General features: G+C 39.6%; 1 protein-coding gene across 1 annotated transcript in view; it reads left to right on the top strand.

Moving 5' to 3' along the window:
- Positions 1-18,340, top strand: part of LOC127182142 (collagen alpha-1(XII) chain-like) — a 43,050-nt gene extending 24,710 nt beyond the window's left edge. Inside the window, exons 13-20 of the mRNA XM_051137277.1 lie at positions 10,233-10,397; positions 10,474-10,635; positions 12,591-12,746; positions 13,090-13,209; positions 13,631-13,795; positions 13,872-14,021; positions 14,291-14,394; positions 18,088-18,340. Coding sequence (XP_050993234.1) covers positions 10,233-10,397; positions 10,474-10,635; positions 12,591-12,746; positions 13,090-13,209; positions 13,631-13,795; positions 13,872-14,021; positions 14,291-14,376 — 1,004 coding nt within the window. The 3' untranslated portion in view covers positions 14,377-14,394; positions 18,088-18,340. The remainder of the gene's footprint in view (positions 1-10,232; positions 10,398-10,473; positions 10,636-12,590; positions 12,747-13,089; positions 13,210-13,630; positions 13,796-13,871; positions 14,022-14,290; positions 14,395-18,087) is intronic.
- Positions 18,341-23,369: the final 5,029 nt, after the last annotated feature.

Raw genomic sequence — 23,369 nt, 5'->3', positions numbered from 1 at the left:
AAAACAATATGTAATACGTTAATATTTCAATATAATATAATATAATATATTCTTTCAGCATTTAATACAAATGAATAATTATCTTCTTTATACATTCAATTTGTCATCGAATGCATAATATCAAGAACAAATTCAGGGTTTTCTCTCAAATGTAAAAACTATATATACAATTAGTTAAAATATATATTTTATATTTGCATTTAACATAAATATGAGTTAATAATTTTCTTCACTAAAGTTATAGTTTCATGTTAGATACAGACTGTTGTGATCTCTGTGGTGTTTTTGTGGTTCATTTTGAGTTTGGTCTCCACGACACAGAATCCAAAGTCGTCACCACAAAACACAGAAACCACCTGAAACGAGCAGCGACAGACAAAATGATTTACTTTTACATCTTTTACAATGATTCACATTTTCTCTTATTTTCTTCTCACCCAATAAACTAGGTGACAAAAACAATGATGATGATGATGATGATGGACAGGAAGATGAAGAATGCGTCAGAAGTGCTTCTGTTTGCAGTGTTATGTGGTTGTTGTGAAAAACAAAAAACATGTATTGTTTTATCTTTTCATACCTTGCTTCTTTTTTCTTTGTAATAAATGATATTTTAAGTGTAATTAAGTATTCAACATTTTTTCTCATAATCATAAATGTTTGTAACAGTAAGCAAATCAGACTCATTAGAATGAACTCTGAAGACTGAGAGAATCAATTTTTTTTTTTTTTTAATAAGAATGCATTAAATTGATAAAAAGTGACAGTAAAGATAAATAATGTTAAAAGATTTCTATGTAAGAATAAATGCTGATTGTTTTTTACTTTCTATTCATCTTGAATTTGATGAAAACTGTTTTCAACATTGATCATAATCATAAATGTTTGTTGAGCAGCAAATCAGTATATTAGAATGATTTCTGAAGGATCATGTGACACTGAAGACTGGAGTAAAAATAAAGTGCAAAAATATGTTAAAATCTGATGTGAAGAAGAAACTGATTGTTGAGACATCTTGTTTTGAGAAAAGAAAACTTGAGGCAAAGTGTGATTTGACAGTATATTTGTGGCTGCTAGTTGCTGTACTAATTCATACAGTGATTACAGCAATAGTTTTATACAGTCAATAATCTGTACACTTTTATCTCAGTGTATTTTTACACCACAGACAGTGCTGGTGTTGTGTGAAGTGTGTCTGTATGATGTAGGTCTACTACAGTCACTACATGTGGCTCATGCACACGCTCGTCTGTGTGAGACGCATTTTGACTTTAACTCAGTCATTTTGGTGCATTTCTTTAATCATTTTTAATATTTGTGACTCTAGACTACAAAACCAGCCTTAAGTATCACGGGTGAATTTGTAGCAATAGACATAAATACACTGTATGGGTCAAAATGATTGATTTTTCTTTTAGGCCAAAAATCATTAGGATATTAAGTAAAGATCATGTTCCATGAAGATATTTTGTAAATTTTCTACCATAAATATATGGAAACTTAATTTTTGATTAGTAATACGCATTGCTAAGAAGTTCATTTGGATAACTTTAAAGGCGATTTTCTCAATATTTATTTTTTTTTTATTATTATTTTTTTTTTTTTTTTTTTTTTGCACCTTCAGATTCCAGATTTTCAAAAAATTTAAATATCTCATCCAAATATTGTCCTGTTCTAACAAACTGTACACCAATGGAAAGCTTATTTATCCAGATGTATACATCGCTATTTCAGAACAACTGACCCTTATGACTAGTTTTGTGGTCCAGGGTCACATTTGCAAACCAGTGCATTTATAAAAACAATTCATACAAACAGCAGCACACAGTGATTTACTTGCAAAATTCTGGAACTTGCTGAAAATCCTCAGTTCATCTCTCAGAAATGAGTATTTATGTTAATGAGCATATCAGTGTTATCAGAATGACGAGTGCTCGTGTCACTGATCAGTAAGAAAGATGTATGACCTTTAGTTTTCATTGCATTGACATTTTTAAACAGCAGGTGTCGTCAGCATTGAAGTGAATCTTTTTGCGATAGTGATTCAACTGATTCGGAGATTCGAAAAGCTCCGATTCTTCCATCTCGTTTAAAATCTTAACAAGCGATGTCCCACTTTGGAAACTATAGCTCTCTCCTTAAATATTAACAGGTCACAAAAAGCTAGGGATGTAATTATAATATGTCAGACACTGAAATGATTTGCTTTTTTAGTCACTCTTCTGAGGAAGATTCATTCACTTGTTTGTCAATGAACCACACAGAGCCATTTTAAACAGATTTATTAATGTTCATCTGATCTCATTTTGTAAGTGACTTTTCTTTCTCATATAAAGATATTTTCTTTAGATTGTTTGACTACTAAAAAGGATATATATATAGGAAAATATAACTTCATTAATTTGTGTTTCCTGATAGCTAAATTTGTATTTTAAACCTCTTTTTTTTTAAAAAAGTTTGATCTAGACAAATACATGGAAACTGTATAATGTTATGTTAACCATAAAGCACTGAAAACTACACTACACTCTTAGCCTAAATTTATTACTATTTTCTTGTCAAGACATTTTTATCTGTGTATACTTTCTTTGTTTCTTTGTTTTGTTTGTATAACTATACTGCCTAAAAGGTTTGATGTTTTGTACTGTTAAAAAAGAAATCAGTCAAAAGATTCATGATACGCACTCTGAAGCCCCCGATCTGAATCAAATGATTCACGAACTCGCTTTGAAGTTCCGATCTGAATCAAATGATTCGCGAACGCGCTCCGAAGTTCCGATCTGAATCAAATGATTCGCGAACGCGCTCCGAAGTTCCGATCTGAATCAAATGATTCGCGAACGCGCTCCGAAGTTCCGATCTGAATCAAATGATTCGCGAATTCGCTCTGAAGTTCCGATCTGAATCAAATGATTCGCGAACGCGCTCCGAAGTTCCGATCTGCATCTAATGATTCGCGAACGCGCTCCGAAGTTCCGATCTGCATCTAATGATTCGCGAACGCGCTCCGAAGTTCCGATCTGAATCAAATGATTCGCGAATTCGCTCCGAAGTTCCGATCTGAATCAAATGATTCGCGAATTCGCTCTGAAGTTCCGATCTGAATCAAATGATTCGCGAACGCGCTCCGAAGTTCCGATCTGCATCTAATGATTCGCGAACGCGCTCCGAAGTTCCGATCTGAATCAAATGATTCGCGAATTCGCTCTGGAGTTCCGATCTGAATCAAATGATTCGCGAATTCGCTCCGAAGTTCCGATCTGAATCAAATGATTCGCGAACCCGCTCTGAAGTTCCGATCTGAATCAAATGATTCGCGAACGCGCTCCGAAGTTCCGATCTGAATCAAATGATTCGCGAACCCGCTCTGAAGTTCCGATCTGAATCAAATGATTCGCGAACGCGCTCCGAAGTTCCGATCTGCATCTAATGATTCGCGAACGCGCTCCGAAGTTCCGATCTGCATCTAATGATTCGCGAACGCGCTCCGAAGTTCTGATCTGAATCAAATGATTCGCGAATTCGCTCTGAAGTTCCGATCTGAATCAAATGATTCGCGAACGCGCTCCAAAGTTCCGATCTGCATCTAATGATTCGCGAACGCGCTCCGAAGTTCCGATCTGAATCAAATGATTCGCGACCCGCTCCGAAGTTCCGATCTGAATCAAATGATTCGCGACCCGCTCTGAAGTTCCGATCTGAATCAAATGATTCGCGAACGCGCTCCGAAGTTCCGATCTGCATCTAATGATTCGCGAACGCGCTCCGAAGTTCTGATCTGAATCAAATGATTCGCGAATTCGCTCTGAAGTTCCGATCTGAATCAAATGATTCGCGAACGCGCTCCAAAGTTCCGATCTGCATCTAATGATTCGCGAACGCGCTCCGAAGTTCCGATCTGAATCAAATGATTCGCGACCGCTCCGAAGTTCCGATCTGAATCAAATGATTCGCGACCCGCTCTGAAGTTCCGATCTGAATCAAATGATTCGCGAACGCGCTCCGAAGTTCCGATCTGCATCTAATGATTCGCGAACGCGCTCCGAAGTTCCGATCTGAATCAAATGATTCGCGAACTCGCTCCGAAGTTCCGATCTGAATCAAATGATTCGCGAACTCGCTCCGAAGTTCCGATCTGAATCAAATGATTCGCGAATGATTTGATGGAGTTACTACTGCTGCCTTAGCTCACTAGATTTCAATTCCAGCCACAGGAGGACGTTGGCTTGTGTTCAGTTTTTTTTTTTTTTTTTTTTTTTTTTTTTTTTAATTGTATATTATGTAAAATGAAGAAATATTGCAAAAAAAAAAAATAATAATAAAATGGCTGCTCACACTTATTTCTTCCATTAACAGATGTGTGTGTAACCCAGGTTAGCAACACAGCACTGAGATGGGAGTAGTTATTTTCATGAGTTGTGAAGCAGCCAATAAGAGTATTTTGTGTATTAAAGAATTGACCAATTACGAGTGAGAATGCGGGATAGTGCTTTTTTTTTTCTGGAATTCGCACGTGGTTGGTGCTTGCTCTCTCTCCCTTGGTTCTGCGGAATAGAAATGAATGGAGGCATTGCAGGTCTCTCCGATTGAAATGTAAGAATTTGTTTAAAAAACTGAGCGATATTTATCCAGAGACTCTGTAGAGACTAGAAGCAAAGTCGTTTGATGTTATGCGATTGCCGAGAAGACGCCTTGTTTATCACATGCTGTGTTATCCAAGAATTGTTTTACACAGAAGCAAAAGACATTTTTGCTGTTCATATTTCTTCATTGAGTTTATGAGTGAAAGATCGAGTGGAAATGGAGTTCTTTGGAGCTACAAGGGATTAACACGGTCAAGTTCAGCCGTGGTTTTGTTGAGTTAACAATGTTATTTCATGTGTTAATCTGTGTAAAAGATGCATGTAAGTGAAATGTGAAAAAAATTATACTATATTTGAGTTCATTTATGAATCATGAATGTGTTTTGCAAGACCACATGTGATACATTTATGCTTATGTGTTCATTTGTAAAATGAGATCGTCATTTTGTTGTTTTGTTAAAGGGGTCATAGGATGCCCATTTTCCACAAGTTGATATGATTCTTTAGGGTCTTAATGAAAAGTCTCTAATATACTTTGAGTAAAAATTCTCAATGGTTTTGTAAAACAACACCCTTTTTACCTTGACAAAATCAGCTCTGCAAAAATCATCTCATTCTAAGGGATTGTTCCTTTAAATGCAAATGAGCTCTGCTCGCCCCGCCCCTCTCTTCTCTCTGTGGAGTGACGCGCCTGTTTACTTTAGCCGAGTTTAGCCACTAAATTTCCTAACTACCACGTTATTAGGAAAGGCGATCGCAAAGATTCATAAAAAAAAAACGCTTATACTCACTTCTGCTGTAAGTGAAGCTGGATCATGAATGATTTGTGTGAACATAGATGGATATATGTAGATCGGGAGGCGCATTCCCTTCACAAACAAACGTAATCCACTGCATCTTTAGCGGCTCAGATGTCGGGAGTAAATGACGACCACTATGTTCATTATTACATCCAGCAACACAACACCTCAATCACTCAATCTGAGATATTCTTGTCTAACTTACATCCCTGCTCCGGCATCGAAACATGGAGGGCGGACTGTGACAGCTGATCTGAGGTAAGACGCTCATGTCAATCAACTATGGTGGGAGCGGCCTCTGTCATGTGACGCCACACCGACAGGCATCTGAGAACGGCTCGATTTGAAAAAGTGGATATTATTTTTACAGATTAATTAAAAAACACTGCATGGATTTTTATCATTATAGGGTAGATTTGTACATACACTGACAACACACATTAATGTTCAAACAACATGAAAAAGTGAACTTAGCATCCGATGACCCCTTTAAACGTGATGCGTGAATGCTCTGAAAATGATATTAATGACTGCTTTGTGACCTTGTTATTCAAGGTAAGGTTTTTTTCCGTTCTTTTTTTTTTCCCCTCTCCTTTGTTTTCTTTCTGATTCGGGTTTATCGTTGCCCGTCGGGTGTGTGCTGCAAGCTCAGAGTTCCATACTTCACGGAATGGAGTTTCTGGTTTCCCGGATTTTGTCCAAACTCTCCTGTTCGCAGAGGGAGTGAGTGACTGGCGAGCCGCAAGGAGTTCTCATCAAGTGTTTCTGAGTGACATTGACATTTCTGTTGCCGACCTGGACGGTAAGAAAGTGAACTAGCAGTATAAACAGCGCATTTTACTACTCCGTTTTGGAAGGATCTAATAGAAGGATCTCAGCTGCATTCACAAGGTTGTGAATGGACCTTCCTTAAATTCCAAAAAGGGTGTCAAATAAGGGTTGAGTTTTATATTATTGCACTGAATTATTGATACAGGTTTGGTTTTTTTTTTAGTTTTGTTTTTTTTTATACAGTGTGGAAAAAAAAGGGGGATACAATGTACTTTTTTTTTTTTGACCTCTCTTCAGAGTGAAACAGGTTAGTGAAACCTCAAAAGAGAAACAAACAAACGTTAACTTCATTAAATGATTTGAATGTTGTGCTGAAGGGTGATTAAAATTCCCATTTGAGTTTCCTGAGTTTTCATTTGAAGTCTTTGAAATCTGTAAAGAAGAAAAAAAGGAAGAGTTAGTCTAACCAACTTGCACTGAAAAATATATATTTATTCCCTTTGTTTGAGAAAACTACTCATTGTGTTTTACTTATTGTTTTTCCTCAGTACTTTAATTTGGTACTTGGTAAATAACACTGAATTGAAGATCTTGCCGTGTCTGACTGATTCATTGTTGTTGTTGAGCTCCTTGTTCTCCATAGGCGAACCTGAACTTCCGAAAAGCTGGTCCATATTCGGAACCCATTGTGTGTGCAGTGCTTTGAGCAGCGGTTACATGTTGCTGAAAATCCTTTACTTCATTTGGTGTGTTTCTTTTAGGCACTGATTGATCACAGGCCTCATTGATCTGAGCTCATGCTTCTCAGTTTTTGAGTAAATATTGACAGAATTATCCAAAATAATGTTTTTTCCTTCTAAGAATCTGAATATCGAAAATCTCATCTTTTAGTTCTGTTTTTAATCAGTTGATCTGGATCTCATCTGTGTTCCTGTCTTCTCAGAATCTCTTCACTGACTTTTGGAGTCGTTCAGTCTTCATTCGCTCTGACTGCGCTGGATTCACCTCATCTGATCTGACCACTCGTTCTTAACAGCAGGTGAGCATCATACTGTGTTTTTAACAACAACAACAACACAAATCTCATTACCTACAACATCTCATTATTACAAGACAGAACTTGCACTGAAGTGTGTGATTATGAGTTGTGTTCTGTTCTCAGAAGAGGGTTAAATCTGATGAATAAATGTAAAAACAATATAAAATAAACTGTTTTTATGTGAATGCATAAAGTTTTCTGTGTGGGTTAGTGTTAGGTTATAGTGTTTACTAGCTGTACAGTATATAAAAACAAATGTTATTTTTAATTCATGCTTGTATAGCTTTTTTTTTTTTTTTTTGCTTTTTTTTTTTGTCATGATAAATGTCGTTGCAAAGCAGCTTTGCAATAAATGTATGTTTATAATTATAATTGAGTAATTTATCAGTGGTGATTCTGTCTAAGTGATGTCCATATGACAGAAATTGTACAGTTCTGGGATGATTCAAATCATGCAGTTAATTTAATGACTCTAACAGCTGCGTTTTGGACAAACCTGTAGTTTATTTATTGAGATGCAGGACAAACACCTCATGAATGCATGAACTAGTTTTTCTGCATCAGAAACAGGTCACATGTTCTGTAGTTTGTCAGTGTTTCTAAGATGGAAGATGCTGTTTTTGTAACATGGCAAATATGATTTAAAAAAAAAAAAAAGACAAGTTGCTGACTAATATAACACCCAAGTTTCTGATTGTAGAGGAAGTAACAGTACATCTGTCTAGATGCAGATTGTAATCTAAGAGATTCTGTTTTTTGGTGCAGTAAGTAATATCTCTGTCTTATCTGAATTTAACAGATACATCTTTTACACACTCTATTAGCTTAGATAATTTAGAAATTTGATCTGGTCTTGTTGAGATATATAGTTGAGTATCATCAGCATAACAATGGAAACTAATCCCATATTTTCTAATAATATTACCAAGTGTCAACGTGTATATTGAAAACAGCAGAAGACCTAAGACAGATCCGTGTGGTGCTCCAAACTTTGCCAGTTCACTACGATCTAGTTGTGTTTTCTTAATAAACGCTTGAAGGGTTTTGGGACGTGACCTTGAGATAACGATGAGTTAATAATATTGATAAGAAATAGCAAGTAAACGTGTATACAGACTGAAGTGTGTGTAAATTTGTTTGTAATGTGATTAATTGTGTGTGTTGATCAGCTGAGAGGATGCGGGTTCGAGCGCTGCTGATCCTGATACTCACATCAGTATTAATCACACATGCTCAAGGTACGACTGTCTGTCTGATATATGGAACAACAAGGAGCTCAAATAGGCTGGAAATTATATTTTTAAATGATGAAATTAGGCTCAAATTATCAAATGCATGCACAGGCATTCATTGATGTGTTCTGTTTGATTCATTTGATCTGAGACGTTTGTTTCTTCATTTTAGTGTCGCTCAACACACACACTAATATCTCTGATCCACACACAGAGCAGCTGTTGTTCCACTAGATGTCAGTCTGCAGCTCTGATCACTTACTAAACACAGTCAAAGTCTGTACAGCTGATAGTGAAGATCAAATGTGATTCATTCATTCATTTAAATCTGAATTTTGCAGACATGAGCTGAATGATATTTGTCTGTGGATAGTAAGATATTTTTGTGACATTTACAAAGTTTATGGATAACTGTGCATGCATTTGTTAGTAATATTGAGACTAATATCATCACAATCTTTTATTCTACTATTTGCAGTATTTCTGAATCTTAAAGTAGACTTGTGCACATGTAATCAGGAAGGGTTTCCATCATTGCATTTTGGAATATCAAGTAAATAAATGCTGGATGGAAGCACCAAGATGTGAATACAACTTCTGACAAATAGTAAAATCTGTCTGTCTTTAGAGGATGTCTTCACATGTGAAACTCCAGCTGATATTGTGATTCTGGTGGACGGATCATATAGTATCGGCCTTAAAAACTTTGAAACTGTGAGGAGGTTTCTGAGAAGTTTTGTTGGGTCCTTCACAGTTGGATCAAACCAAACACGCATTGGTACGCCTGCACTATTTTACTAACTTACATTCACATCAACTAGATCAGACTGAAGAGATCAAAACACTACTTTTGCTGTGCTTGTGCTGTATTTAGTATTAGAATCTCTTTAGATTCACTTTATATATATATATATATATATATATATATGTGTGTGTGTGTGTGTGTTCAGGTTTGGTGCAGTACAGCAGGAATCCATTGATCATGTGGCATCTGAACACTCACAGCACTAAAGAGGCCCTGATCAATGCTGTGAAGAATCTGCCTTATAAAGGAGGAAGCACAAACACAGGTACACACACACAGAGACACGTTGTGTTTCCATGTTTTATGGGGATAATCCATAGGCGTAATGGTTTTTATACTGTACAAACGTATATTCTATTGCCCTACACCTAAACCTAGCCCTCACAGGCAGGGCTGTACGCAGGTTTTTATAAATACAGAGGTCCCAAAATGGAGATTATTGAGGTGTTCAAATAGGAAATATTTGGTTTAGCTACTTACATCCTGCACTTCATAAGTGTCTGAGGCATCAAGCTGGAATTTTTACACTAAAAGTCTGTGAACATAAACCCCGCCTACTTTAATTTGATTGGCCATCAACACAAACATCGCTGAGGCATCGCAGATAGAAGATCTGTTATCTTGGCATTTTACCTTTGCAGAACCAAAGCACAATTAATATCAAGTAATTATTTTACAAGTTTTGTTATTGGAAAATACTGAGGTCCCGACCGCGGGGACCTCAATGGTGGGTACGGCTCTGCTCACAGGAGACTGTGCACACTTCTGCTTTCTGAAAAAACTCATTCTGCTTGATTTATAAGCCTGTTTTCTCATGGGGACCTATAAAATGTCCCCACAAGGTCAGAATTTACTGGTATTACTATCCTTGTGGGGACATTTGGTCCCCATAACATGGTAAATACCAGGTACACACACACACACACACACACACAAAGCTTGGATCTGAATGACTTCATTGTCGCTGTAGTGCATCTGCTCATATCTGTGTGTGTTTTCCAGGTCTTGCTCTGATGTATATTCTGGAGAACAGTTTCAAAGCTGAATCTGGATCCAGGTCTGATGTTCCTAAGATTGTGATTCTGATCACGGATGGGAAATCAAGTGACGATGTTCTTCTTCCTGCTCAGAGTCTCAGAGACGCTGGGATTGAGCTCTTTGCTATGGGTACCAGAACAAAACCAGCTCTCACTTAAATACGGTTTGTAGGTAAATACGGTTTTCTGACTGTGTGAATCTGCAGGAGTGAAAGACGCCAGTGTGAAAGAGCTGAGAGCCATCGCCTCCCCACCGGAGGAAACACACGTGTATAACGTGGATGATTTTAGCTTTATGTTAGACATCATGAAGAAACTCAACAGGAGCGTCTGCGAGCGCATCTCTGAACTCAACAGAGAGATCAGCGGTGAGTTTCTATGGAAGCTTATGGGTATCGATATTCACTTGTAAATTTAAATACAGAAACACACTACCTGTCATGGCTGTGTCGAGGAAGGCGCACAAAGACGAAGATACAATCAACAGGTAGTTAAATAAGATCCAAGAAGCAGGTAAATCATACAGATGACAGGTAGACACACACCAAAGCAAACATAATACTGAATACAGACTGAATGCACAGAATGAACTAAGTAATCAGGGACAGACAGGTGAGGAGGGTCAACTAATAATGACATAACAGGAACGTAACCAAATATGGGCAAACAGGAACTGAAAGGAACCAACACAAACAGTCCACAAACAGAAAAAAAGGGACGGACGGAGGGTACTATGAGGTGAATAACGGACTGTCTGTGGGATGGCAACAGGAAATCAATGCAGAAGAATGCTCTGGCAGGGGACAGACTCCCGGGAAGAGGACGATGAACAAAGTCCATGGTGGTGACGACGGAGGGAGGAGCCAAGGAGAATACAGTAGGGACCTGGAGCAGGAGAAGCCAGGCGAGACCCAGGCCGCAGCCAAGATGGTGACCCATGGTGGAGCCGACGGAGGGAGGAGTCATGGTGGAGGAAGCAGGTGGCGGAGCAGATGGTGGTGGAGCCCGAGGCGGAGAGCTGATGAGCCAGGGCGAAGCTAAGGATCCGGAGGGCCAAGGCAGAGCAGGTGGCTTCGGCGACCGAGGCATAGGCAGAGATCCGGAAGGCAGCGGTGGAGCCGGAGCGACAGAAGACCAAGGTGGAGCTGGGGGGAAGGAGGAGCCCAACAGAGCCAGGGATAAAGGGACGAGGCTCAGCCGGAGGAGTGCAGTCCCGAGGTGGAGGGAGCGGGATGACTGACCAAGGCGGAGCCGGAGGGATGAGGGAGCCCGGTGGAGCTGGTGGACTGACGGGCTCCGGTGGAGAAAAAAACGGAAAAATACATGTACATATTGAATATATGAGTATAGTACAGAGAGAGATAGCTGGGGCCGATCAGCCAGTGATGAGTGCGTGCAGGTGTTCCTCGTCCATTTCCAGGGTGACGCTGATGATTCCTCGGGACACTCGTCACAATATATATATACATATATATATATATATATATATATATATATATATATATATATATATAAAAAAAAAATATTATTATTATTATTATTGTTTTCTTTTGGTGTATTCACTAAACGTAGATGTGTTTATGTATATTTTTTTTTTATTGCAAAAAAATCGCTATATGCTAATGCCACAGTTTAATGAGTACTGGACACTGTGTTGTCCATTTTTTGATGTAGTGTCTAATGAATGATCTGTAGTGTGTGTAGTATTGACTAATGTGTGTATGATATGAAATCTTTGTTTGATTTTGAGTACAGGTGAAATGGTTCTGGGATTCCGTGTCAGGGGTTCTGTGAATTTAGTTTGAACATTTGGATTTGTGTTTAAGGTTTTGAGAAAATGAGTGATGGTTTAAAAAAAATGTGTTTTAGCATTTCAGAAAATATTTCACTATGGTATACAGAAGTGGAACAGATTTCTATTTTATTCAGTATGTTAAATTGTGAACTTGAGTCGATCAGTTTTGTAAAGAGCATTTGAACGTGCAAGTTTTGTGTCTGAGTGAGAAATTAATTTTTGTTATTTGAAAGATCATTTCATTGATGACGTTTTCTGTGTCAAAGCAAAGAAATAATTCAGAGTTTATCCCACATAGATGCTGCTGTGCTGTGAAAAAGTGACCCATGTATTGAGAAATGGATTGAAAAACAAAACTAATATTGACACTGGTTTTATCTCATATTTTATCTGTGTATTTGTTTCCAGGTTTTCATCAATACGTTTTTGTGCATATTTTGTGATACTGGATGAAAAGAAATGTTGGATGGAAAGAGTGAGATGTGAATAGAATATCTGACAAGTAATAAAATCTGTGTGTGTCTATAGTGAACATCCACACATGTGAAACTCCAGCCGTCGCCGATATCGTGATTCTGGTGGACGGATCGTGGAGTATCGGCCGATTGAACTTCAAAACTGTGAGGATCTTTCTGGGATTGTTTGTCAGGGCCTTCGCTGTTGGATCAGAACAAACACGCATTGGTACGTCTGATATCTTCAGTCCGACACACACATTTACACTAAATCAACAGGAGAAGAACAGCAGTTTCACTGTGATTGTGCTGCATTTAGTGTTCAGTGTTCAATTAGATTCACTGTGTGTGTGTGTGTGTGTGTGTGTGTGTGTGTCTGTGTCTGTGTCTGTGTCTGTGTTCTGGAATATATGGTTTATATAATGACATGGGGACTACAATGTGAACATGCTTTATGAGATTTACATATTAAACAGTGTTTTCTGAAATTCAGAAATTGGCAGTAGTTTAGTGTGAGGTGACAGAAAACACAGTTTGTATATGAGTGTGTGTGTGTGTGTGTGTGTGTTCAGGTTTGGTGCTGTACAGCAAGGATTCATGGATCGAGTGGCATCTGAACACTCACAGCACTAAAGGGGCCCTGACTGATGCCGTGAAGAATCTGCCTTATAAAGGAGAAAACACACGCACAGGTTCACACACACACACACACACACGCACGCACACACACACACACACACACACACACACACACACATGTTGGGTTTACATGTTTTATGGGGACATTCCATAGGTGTAATGGTTTTTATACTGTACAAACCCTATTTTCTATCGCCCTACACCTAAACCTAACCCTCACAGGAGACTGTGCACACTTTTACTTTCTCAAAAAAAACTCATTCTGCATGATTTATAAGCCTGTCGCCTCATGGGGACCTCACAAATGTCCCCACAAGGTCAAAATTTACTGGTATTACCTGTCCTTGTGGGGACATTTGGTCCCCATAACGTGATGAATACCAGGTGCATACACACACACACACACACACACACTAATGTAAATGATTCTTACTGTAACACATTTGTTCATGCATGATGTTTGTTTTTTTCCAGGTCGTGCTCTGACGTATATCCTGAAGAACAGTTTCAAAGCTGAATCTGGATCCAGGTCTGATGTTCCTAAGATTGTGATTCTGATCACGGATGGGAAATCTCAGGATGATGTTCTTCTTCCTGCTCAGAGACTCAGAGACGCTGGGATTGAGCTCTTTGCTATCGGTGCCAGAACAAAACCAGCTCTCACTTAAATACGGTTTGTAAGTAAATACGGTTTTCTGACTGTGTGAATCTGCAGGAGTGAAGGACGCTGATGAGAACGAGCTGAGAGCCATCGCCTCCCCACCGGAGGAAACACACGTGTATAACGTGGATGATTTCAGATTCATGTTAGACATCATGGAGAAACTCACCAGGAGCGTCTGTGAGCGCATCTTTGAACTCAACGGTGGGTTTCTGAGATCTCTGTTATTTAGTGACTCAGGAGGTTTCTTCAGGAGATCAAATCAAAATCAAATCACCTTTATTTATATACCACCTTTAACAATACAGAATTGTGACAAGGCAGCTGTACAGTATTAAATAGGAAAAAGTACATCAACAATGCAAAGGGCAACAGTAAACACTCAATTTTCAGGTAAAGGTAGTTAATCAAATACAACAAAAGATGGAGGTTAAGTTTATGTGTGTGTGTGTGTGTGTGTGTGTGTTTTCCAGACACCCGATCTGATGCTCCCAGTGACCTTTTGACCTCTGAGGTCACAGCCAGGAGATTCTGTGTTACTCGTCCAGTGAATCTCTAAGAGGCACCGAGAGCACAAGTGAGTGTATGATCTGACCAAACTGATGCTATAAACCGTAATTCTATTCATGAAAAAATGAAATAAAGAATTTAAGGTTTATAATCATTCAGACACAGACAGACAGCAGCCTGAAACGATAAAGACTTTTAATATCTGATAAAATCAGCATCAGTCTTTAAATTCAGCATTAAAACAGGAAAACAAAGAAGAACAGAAACTACAGAGATACAGAAAAAGAGAGAATACATGACACAGAAAAACTGATTTATACATTAGATCAGTTTTACCAGAAGAAAAGTAAACACATTAACATCCTGATTTACTTTCATAATATTGGAATTTTTGCATTCAGTTTCACATCAAATCTAAAATACCGCAGACAAGTTAAAGGGGGTTCTGTAAAAACAATATATAATCAATTAATATTTCAGTATAATATAATATTCTTTTAGCATTTAATACAAATGTGAAATCTTCTTTATACATTCAATTTTGTCATTGAATGCGTAATATCAAGAACAAATTCAGGGTTTTCTCTCAGATGTAGAAACTATATATTAATTAGTAAAATATATATTTTATATTTGCATTTAACATAATAATAGTGAAGATAATTAATAATTTTCTTCACTAAAGTTATAGTTCCTTTCCGAGGGAACTTCGAACTGCGTCCTCTAGAGGTCGCTATGGGGAATGCCTCGGCGTGACCGGTGTCCTGAAGCATACATCTAAACACGACAATAACATTGGCCAGCGACAGCCTATGACGTCACTACCGGCACGACCGTTAGCAGAAGCTAAGCACGACTGGGAGTGTGCATGTTCTTGCGGAAACGTTACATGCATTACATTACATTCTGATACCCGCAGTTCACACAGTTTGCGGGGTGTGTGTATGGTAAGAGCAAGCGCGTTCGGCTCTCGAGGGAATTGAATGCCCCTGTAGTATTAATTGCTTAAGCATGCAATGAATACTACTGTGTCTGTGTGGTGAAGAGCAGGCTCGTTCGGCTCCATTTTCGCTTGCTTTCCGAGGAAATCTAGCATGTGGGCGGAGCGGATTTAGCTCTCATGGAAGCTGAATACATGCTGGGTGTTGCGGTTGTAGTATAATTCCTGCCCTTTGCCCGCAATTCGCGGTTCATAGGACAGTTCATGGAAAGGACCTGACGGGATATTTTTTCCCCTTTCAGTAATTTCCTAATGAACTACACAATATGGATAATCACATTATATGCACTCCAAAAACACTCCATATGCTCAAGTGTTGGCTTGCGAGCCTCCATGATGCTTACAGAAGCCGCCACCACCCTTTCTGTCTACCAGGGTTGGGCAGGAGCCTCCTGCACTTGCATTGCAGTCTCTTATGTTGGACCTGCGCAGGAGCTGCGATGGCGCTATATGGACCACTCGATCTGTCAACTGATTGTGCTGATGCTCTCATCTGTCGGTACAGGATGCAGCCTGGATGATAACCTTCGGCCTTATGCTTTCTGGATCATGCAGCAAAGTCCCCAGTATAGCGCTGCAACCCCGGGATTCACGGCTCCTCTGCTCAGGCTGAGCTTTCCGGAGTATATGCTTCGTGATTTGCTCCCTGACGTCTTGCCTGAGGTTTACTTCGAGAAGCTGCCCCAGCCAGGATGCGCTACTCATGTCCCGCTTCGAGGTGGTTCCTGAGATGTGAGTCATCCATTTAACCATCATGTACCATCATGTGAGCTCGTCCTGCTGAGGTGTTGAGGGGCTCCACTCCTTAACTTCACACTGCCCTTACGGCCGAACCAGTGAATCACCTCTCCGTGGAGTGGGCTTGAGTACACTGCTTTCCCGGAGGTGCGAGTGAGAGGTGTGTTTACAGAAAGTCTTCATGAGTGCCTTGCTCTGAGGAGCAGTAGCTCTTTAGGCATGTATGGACTGGCTTCTGGTTGAGCTAAGGTGTGCTCCCCTCACTGCGAGGGCTAGCTATGCACCTCCCTGTTCCCAGTTTGAGTCGTAGGGAACGCCTTAGCCTGTGGGCTGAGATCGCTGCTCCCAGGAACTCTTATGCAACCATACCAAGTTGAATAGACTCATCCTGTTTGCCTGGAAATGCTTCCCTCACCCTAGAGGGTTATCTTTGAGCTTACCGTTCCCGGTTAGGCATCTGAGGACTCCTCCCACCGGGCCCTGCACTCCCTGGAGCTCCGTTGAGCAGCAACCTCAGGTCGTTAGACCCCTCTTGCCTTCCTGTTGGGTTGCTTTCCTGATGGTTGACCTTGCAGTGCTCCACCCACTCTAGAGGGTCACCTATGAGCATACCACTTCTAAAATTGAGCGTCTGAATTCCCTCTCATTCTGAGAGCTGAGTTCTCTGCTCACCAGAGCTCTGTGAGTCAGCGACCTCAGGCTGTTAGGCCTCTCTGCCTCCCTGGTAGGTTGCTCTCTTGCTGGTTGAGTTTTGCAGTGCTCCCCTCACTCTGAGGGTCACCTATGAGCACACCACTCCTAAAACTGAGCGTCTGAATTCCCTCTCATTCTGAGAGCTAAGTTCTCCACTCACCAGAGCTCTGAGTCCGCAACCTCAGGCTATTAGGCTTCTCTCTGCCTCCCTGGTAGGTTGCTTTATGATCAAGTTAGCCTTGCTCCCCTCACCATGGAGGGTTGCTTTGAGCATGTCACCCCCTTTTGAGTGTCAGAGTTTCCTTCTTATCTTGAGAGTTGAATTCTCTGCTCTGTGGGACCCACCATGCAGCCATGCCAAGGGGTCAGGCCCTTTCTCCTCCCTCCCCCTTAGGCTGCTCTCATGGTGAGTTCGGCAGTGCTCCCCTCACTCCGATGGTCACTTACGGTGCTTCCTCCAGAGCATCTGAGTTTCCCTCTCATCCTGAGAGTTGAGTTCTCTGCTCCCCAGAGCTCTGTGAGTGGTAACTTAAGGTAGTTAGGCTCTCTGCCTCCCTGTTTAGTTGTTCGCTTTGCTGAATGAGCTCAGCAGTGCTCTACTCACCCTAGGGGATCACCTATGAGCATGTGCACATGCTAGTCTCTGTGTACTTTCTAAAATCCATGTTGTGGTAAGGACACACATTAAGGATCTTGTGTTCTTTCTAAAAACCTGTATGGTATGGGTTACGCGTTCGACCTCGTTCCCATTCTTTGAGTTGGCTCAGGCCCCGATTTCCTTGGGCCCCACGCTACCTATGTATCCCTAGTGATACCGACTTTAACAGGGCAAGGATCTGTTGAGACAGTTCCTTAAGCAAGCTCATGCCTGGGTGACAGGCAAGGGCCTAGTTACTTCCTAGGTGCTTGGCCTTATCCCCTTAAAGGAATCTCTTCTTCTGATTCCAAGCCTTACGTCATAGGCTGTTGCCGGCCAATGTTATTGTCGTGATTAGATGTATGCTTCAGGACACCGGTCACGCAGAGGCGTTCCCCATAGCGACCTCTAGAGGACGCAGTGTCTCGTTCCCTTCTCAGGGAACCATGGTTACATACGTAACCTGAGATGTTTCATGTTAGATACAGACTGTTGTGATCTCTGTGGTGTTTTTGTGGTTCATCTCTGAGTTTGATCTCCACGACACAGAATCTAAAGTCGCCACCACAAAACACAGAGAAACCACCTGAAACGAGCAGCGACAGACAAAATGATTCACTTTTACATCACTGAATGATTTTACTGTATATAAAATACATTTTCTCTTATTTTCTTCTCACCCAATAAACTAGGTGACAAAAACAATGATGATGATGATGATGATGGACAGGAAGATGAAGATGCCGTCAAAGTGCTTTTGTTTGCAGTGTTATGTGGTTGTTCTAAAACACAAACAACCCTTTATTGTTTTATCTTTTCATACCTTGCTTCATCTTTCTTTATAATAAATGATATTTTAAGTGTGAATTAAGTATTCAGATATTTTTTCTCAGAGATCCGTATCATAATTATAACAGTATCATCAGACTCACCTGGAGACGGGCTGAACTCATCTGAAGACTGACAGAGAATTAATTTTTTATTTAATAAGAATGCATTAAATTGATCAAAAGTGACAGTAAAGATATTTATAATGTTACAGTAGATTTCTATTACAAATAAAAATTCTGTTTTTTTTTTTTGTTTTTTTTTTTACTTTCTATTCATCTGTGAATCCTCAATGTATGAAAACTGTTTTTAACATTGCTAATAATCATAAATGTTTGTTGAGCAGCAAATCAGCATATTAGAATGATTTCTGAAGGATCATGTGACACTGAAGACTGGAGTAAACTAAAATAAAGTTCAAAAACACCTAAAAAAAAAAAAAAAATCTGATGTGAAGAAGAAACTGATTGTTGAGACATCTTGTTTTGAGAAAAGAAAACTTGAGGCAAAGTGTGTGATTTGACAGTATATTTGTGGCTGCTAGTTGCTGTATTAATTCATACAGTGATTACAGCAATAGTACAGCATACAGTCAATAATCTGTACACTTTCATCTCAGTGTATTTTTACACCACAGGCAGTGCTGGTGTTGTGTGAAGTGTGTCTGTATGATGTAGGTCTACTACAGTCACTACATGTGGCTCATGCACACGCTCGTCTGTGTGAGACGCATTTTGACTTTAAGTCATTTTGGTACATTTCTTTAGTCATTTTTTAATATTTGTGACTAGACTACAAAACCAGTCTTAAGTATCACAGGTATATTTGTAGCAATAGACATAAATACATTGTATGGGTCAAAATTATTGATATTTCTTTTATGCCACAAATCATAAGATATTAAGTAAAGATCATGTTCCATGAAGACATTTTGGAAATTTCTACCATAAATATATTAAAACTTAATATGCATAATTGTTATCAGGCCTCCGGAGGGCACCCTCTCCCGAGTACTAACCGTTTTGGACTACATTTCCCATATACCCCGTGCCTGGGCCTGATCACCTGCCCAGGTGTCACCCATCAGCCAGCTTTTATAAACTGCTTCTGGACTGTCACACCTTGCAAAATCTTGTTTTGCTACGGCTACATTTCTGAGCGTTTACCTTGTTGTTGGATTATCTGTGTTTGATTTTGGACTGTTTATCGATGGCTGATTCCTTGCTGCCTGGCCTTTGACTTCATGGCTTTGGATTGCTCTCGTTTGCTCTGCTAGCCGCCTGCCTCGACTCTCACCTGTCTACTGATTACTCTTTTGGATTGTCTCTGTTATCCCCGACGCTGTTTCTGCCCTGCCTGTCTGACCTTGCGATTGTTTAATAAAAGCTGCAAATGGATCCGCATGCCTCTGACCCTTCATTACAATAATTATGCATAAGAACTTAATTTGGACAACTTTAAAGGCAATATATATATTATATTTTATTTATTTTTTTTCTTCTCTCTCTCTTGCTCTATATATAGAGAGAGAGATTTGCACCTTCAGATTCCAGATTTTCAAATAGTTGTATCTCAGCCAAATATTGTCCTGTCCTAACAAACCATACATCAATGGAAAGCTTATTTATTCAGATGATGTATACATGTCAATTTCCAGGGTCACATTTGCAAAACCGCACAGAGTGAATTTCCTGCAGAAGCCTGGACCTTGTGGAAAATCCTCAGTTCATTTCTCAGAAGTGAGTATTTGTGGTAAAGATCATATATCAGTGTTATCAGAATGACTAAAGTTCTGTTAATCCTAGAGCAGTGAAAACTGAATCTCTGTATTCGTGTGTCCTCTTAACCTAATTTATTACTTTTTTGTCAACACAAAAGTCTTCTATGTGTGTGTATACTTTCTTTGTTTCTTTGTGTTGTTTGCATAACTGTACTGCCTGAAAGGTTTGATGTTTTGTACTGTTAAAAAAGAATTCAGAAAAAAGCGAACTCGCTCCGATGTCCCGATCTGAATCATATGATTCACAAACCTGCTCTGAAGTTCTGAGCAATGAAGTGATTCGCAATACACGCTTTAAATTCCTGATCTGAATCAGATGGTTCGGAAACCCACAGTTTAGTTGCTGACAGTTCAAGAGGAATCAGCTGAAAGCATCCAGTCATCTTATACCATTGAAGTGAATGTTCAGTTTATTAGTAGTGGGATATATGTATTACACTGTTATGATGTTGCTGTGATGTACAGTAGTTCATTGCTGAATGCAGCTTGTAAAAGCACTAGTAAGATGGTGAGAAGAGCAGTAATAAACAGTAATCGATCACTGATCTGCAGACAGACTCACTGCTGTCTCATTCAGTAGAGCAGTATTCTGACAGAAAATGCAGGTTTGTCAGTTTTTGAAGGTGGTGCAGACACAACTTCACTTCCTGTACTGGCCACAGTTTCCTGCCACAGGAGGGACGTGTTCAGGTTGTGTTTTTGTTTTTTTATTGTATATTAAATGGGTAAAAATGAAGAAATATGACAAAAAGCAATAACATGGCTGCTTTCACTCATTTCTTTCATTAACATGTGCTGCTGAAAATCCTTGAATTCATTTGGTGTTCCTAGTCAAAAATGATCAGCCTTTTAAAAATCACTTGTGCTATATTATCACCAAATCTTGGATTCAATCTTGTTGTCAGCTTGTTTTCTTTCATTTAGCACAGGTTTTGTGTTAGTTTTTTGGCACTGACTGATCACAGGGCTCATTGATCTGAGCTCATGCTGCTCAGTTTTTGAGCAAATATTGACAAAATTATCCACAAATAATGGGGGTTTTTTTTCACTCGGGGACTGAAAAATTGCTAAATTACCCACAAATAATCTACAAAAATGATCAGTTTTAGGGGGGAAGTTCTGTTTTTAATCAGTTGATCTGGATCTCATCTGTGTTCCTGTCTTCTCAGAATCTCTTCACTGACTTTTGGAGTCGTTCAGTCTTCATTCGCTCTGACTGCGCTGGATTCACCTCATCTGATCTGACCACTCGTTCTTAACAGCAGGTGAGCATGATACTGTGTTTTTAACAACAACAACAACACAAATCTCATTACCTACAACATCTCATTATTACAAGACAGAACTTGCACTGAAGTGTGTGATTATGAGTTGTGTTCTGTTCTCAGAAGAGGGTTAAATCTGATGAATAAATGTAAAAACAATATAAAATAAAGTTGTTTTTTTATGTGAATGCATAACGTTTTCTTTGTGGGTCTCTACTAGCTGTAGAGTATATAAAAAGAATTGTTTTTGAATTCATGCTTGTGTAGTTTTTTGAATAAATGTCGTTGCAAAGCAGCTTTGCAATAAATGTATGTTTCTACATTATAATTGAGTAATTTATCAGTGGTGATTCTGTCTAAGTGATGTCCATATGACAGAAATTGTACAGTTCTGGGTTGATTCAAATCATGCAGTTAATTTAATGACTCTAACAGCTGCGTTTTGGACAAACCTGTAGTTTATTTATTTTATGAAGATGCAGGACAAAAACCTAGCGTTGCATTACAGTAGTCCAGTCTACAGATCCGTGTGTTGCTCCAAACTTTACTGGTGATAATTGAGATGATTCCCCATTTAAATAAACAAAGTGCTAACGGTTGGACATAAATGGAAGATTTGAAATGGTTTATGATTTGTCAGTTCACTAGGATCTAGTTGTGGTTTTTAATGAGCCAATAATAAACACCAGCTTGAAGGGTTTTGGGACGTGGCATAGAGATAATAAGTTAATAATATTGCAAGTAATATTGCTAAGGAATGGCAAGTAAACGTGTTTGTAATGTTGTGATTAATTGTGTGTGTGTGTGTGTGTGTGTGTGTGTGTGTTGATCAGCTGAGAGGATGCGGGTTCGAGCGCTGCTGATCCTGATACTCACATCAGTATTAATCACACATGCTCAAGGTACAACTGTCTGTCTGATATATGGAACAACAAGGAGCTCAAATAGGCTGGAAATTATATTTTTAAATGATGAAATTAGGCCGTGGCCTAATGGTTAGGGAGTCGGGCTTGTAACCTCAAGGTTGCGGGTTCAAGTCCCAGGTCCGGCAGGGATTGATGGTGGTGGGCGTGAATAACCAGCGCTCTCTCCACCCTCAATACCATGACTGAGGTGAGTCCCATGAGCAAGGCACCAAACCCCCGACTGCTCCCCGGACACCGCAGCGATAGCGACATGGCTGCCCACTGCTCCGGGTGTGTGTTCATGGTGTGTGGGTGTGTGTTTGATCACTTCTCACTACTGTGTGTGTGCACTTGGATGGGTTAAATGCAGAGCACAAATTCCAAGTATGGATCACCATACTTGGCCACATGTCACGTCCTTTCCTTTTTAATATCCACACACACACATTCATTGATGTTCTGTTTGATTCATTTGATCTGAGACGTTTGTTTCCTCATGTTAGTCTCACTCAACACACACACTAATATCTCTGATCCACACACAGAGCAGCTGTTGTTCCACTAGATGTCAGTCTGCAGCTCTGATCACTTACTAAACACAGTCAAAGTCTGTACAGCTGATAGTGAAGATCAAATGTGATTCATTCATTCACTTAAATCTGAATTTTGCAGACACAAGCTGAATGATATTTGTCTGTGGATAGTAAGATATATTTGTGACATTTATAAAGTTCATAGATAACTGTCCATGCATTTGTTAGTAATATTGAGACTAATTTCATCACAATCTATTGATCTACTGTCCTACTATTTGCAGTATTTCTGAATCTTTAAAATAGCCTTGTGCACATGTAATCAGGAAGGGTTCCTGTCATTGCATTTTGGGATATCAAGTGAATAAACGCTGGATGGAAGCACCAAGATGTGAAAACAATTTCTGACAAATAGTCAAATCTGTCTGTCTTTAGAGGATGTCTTCACATGTGAAACTCCAGCTGATATCGTGATTCTGGTGGACGGATCATGGAATATCGGTGAATTGAACTTCAAAACTGTGAGGAGCTTTCTGGGATTGTTTGTCAGTGTCACGGAGGCTGGACAAGAAATGCAAGGTTCGAGATAAATCCCCTTGTAGCGTGACGGAAGACTCAAACGCGGATATGCACGAGTGAGCAGGTAAATCACGCAGTTTGTTC

This window comes from Labeo rohita, chromosome 19 (assembly GCF_022985175.1).
Source record: "Labeo rohita strain BAU-BD-2019 chromosome 19, IGBB_LRoh.1.0, whole genome shotgun sequence".
In the NCBI taxonomy this organism is placed as follows: domain Eukaryota; kingdom Metazoa; phylum Chordata; class Actinopteri; order Cypriniformes; family Cyprinidae; genus Labeo; species Labeo rohita.
Note: the sequence above shows the minus strand (reverse complement) of the source record. Positions and strands in the feature narration are given on the sequence as shown.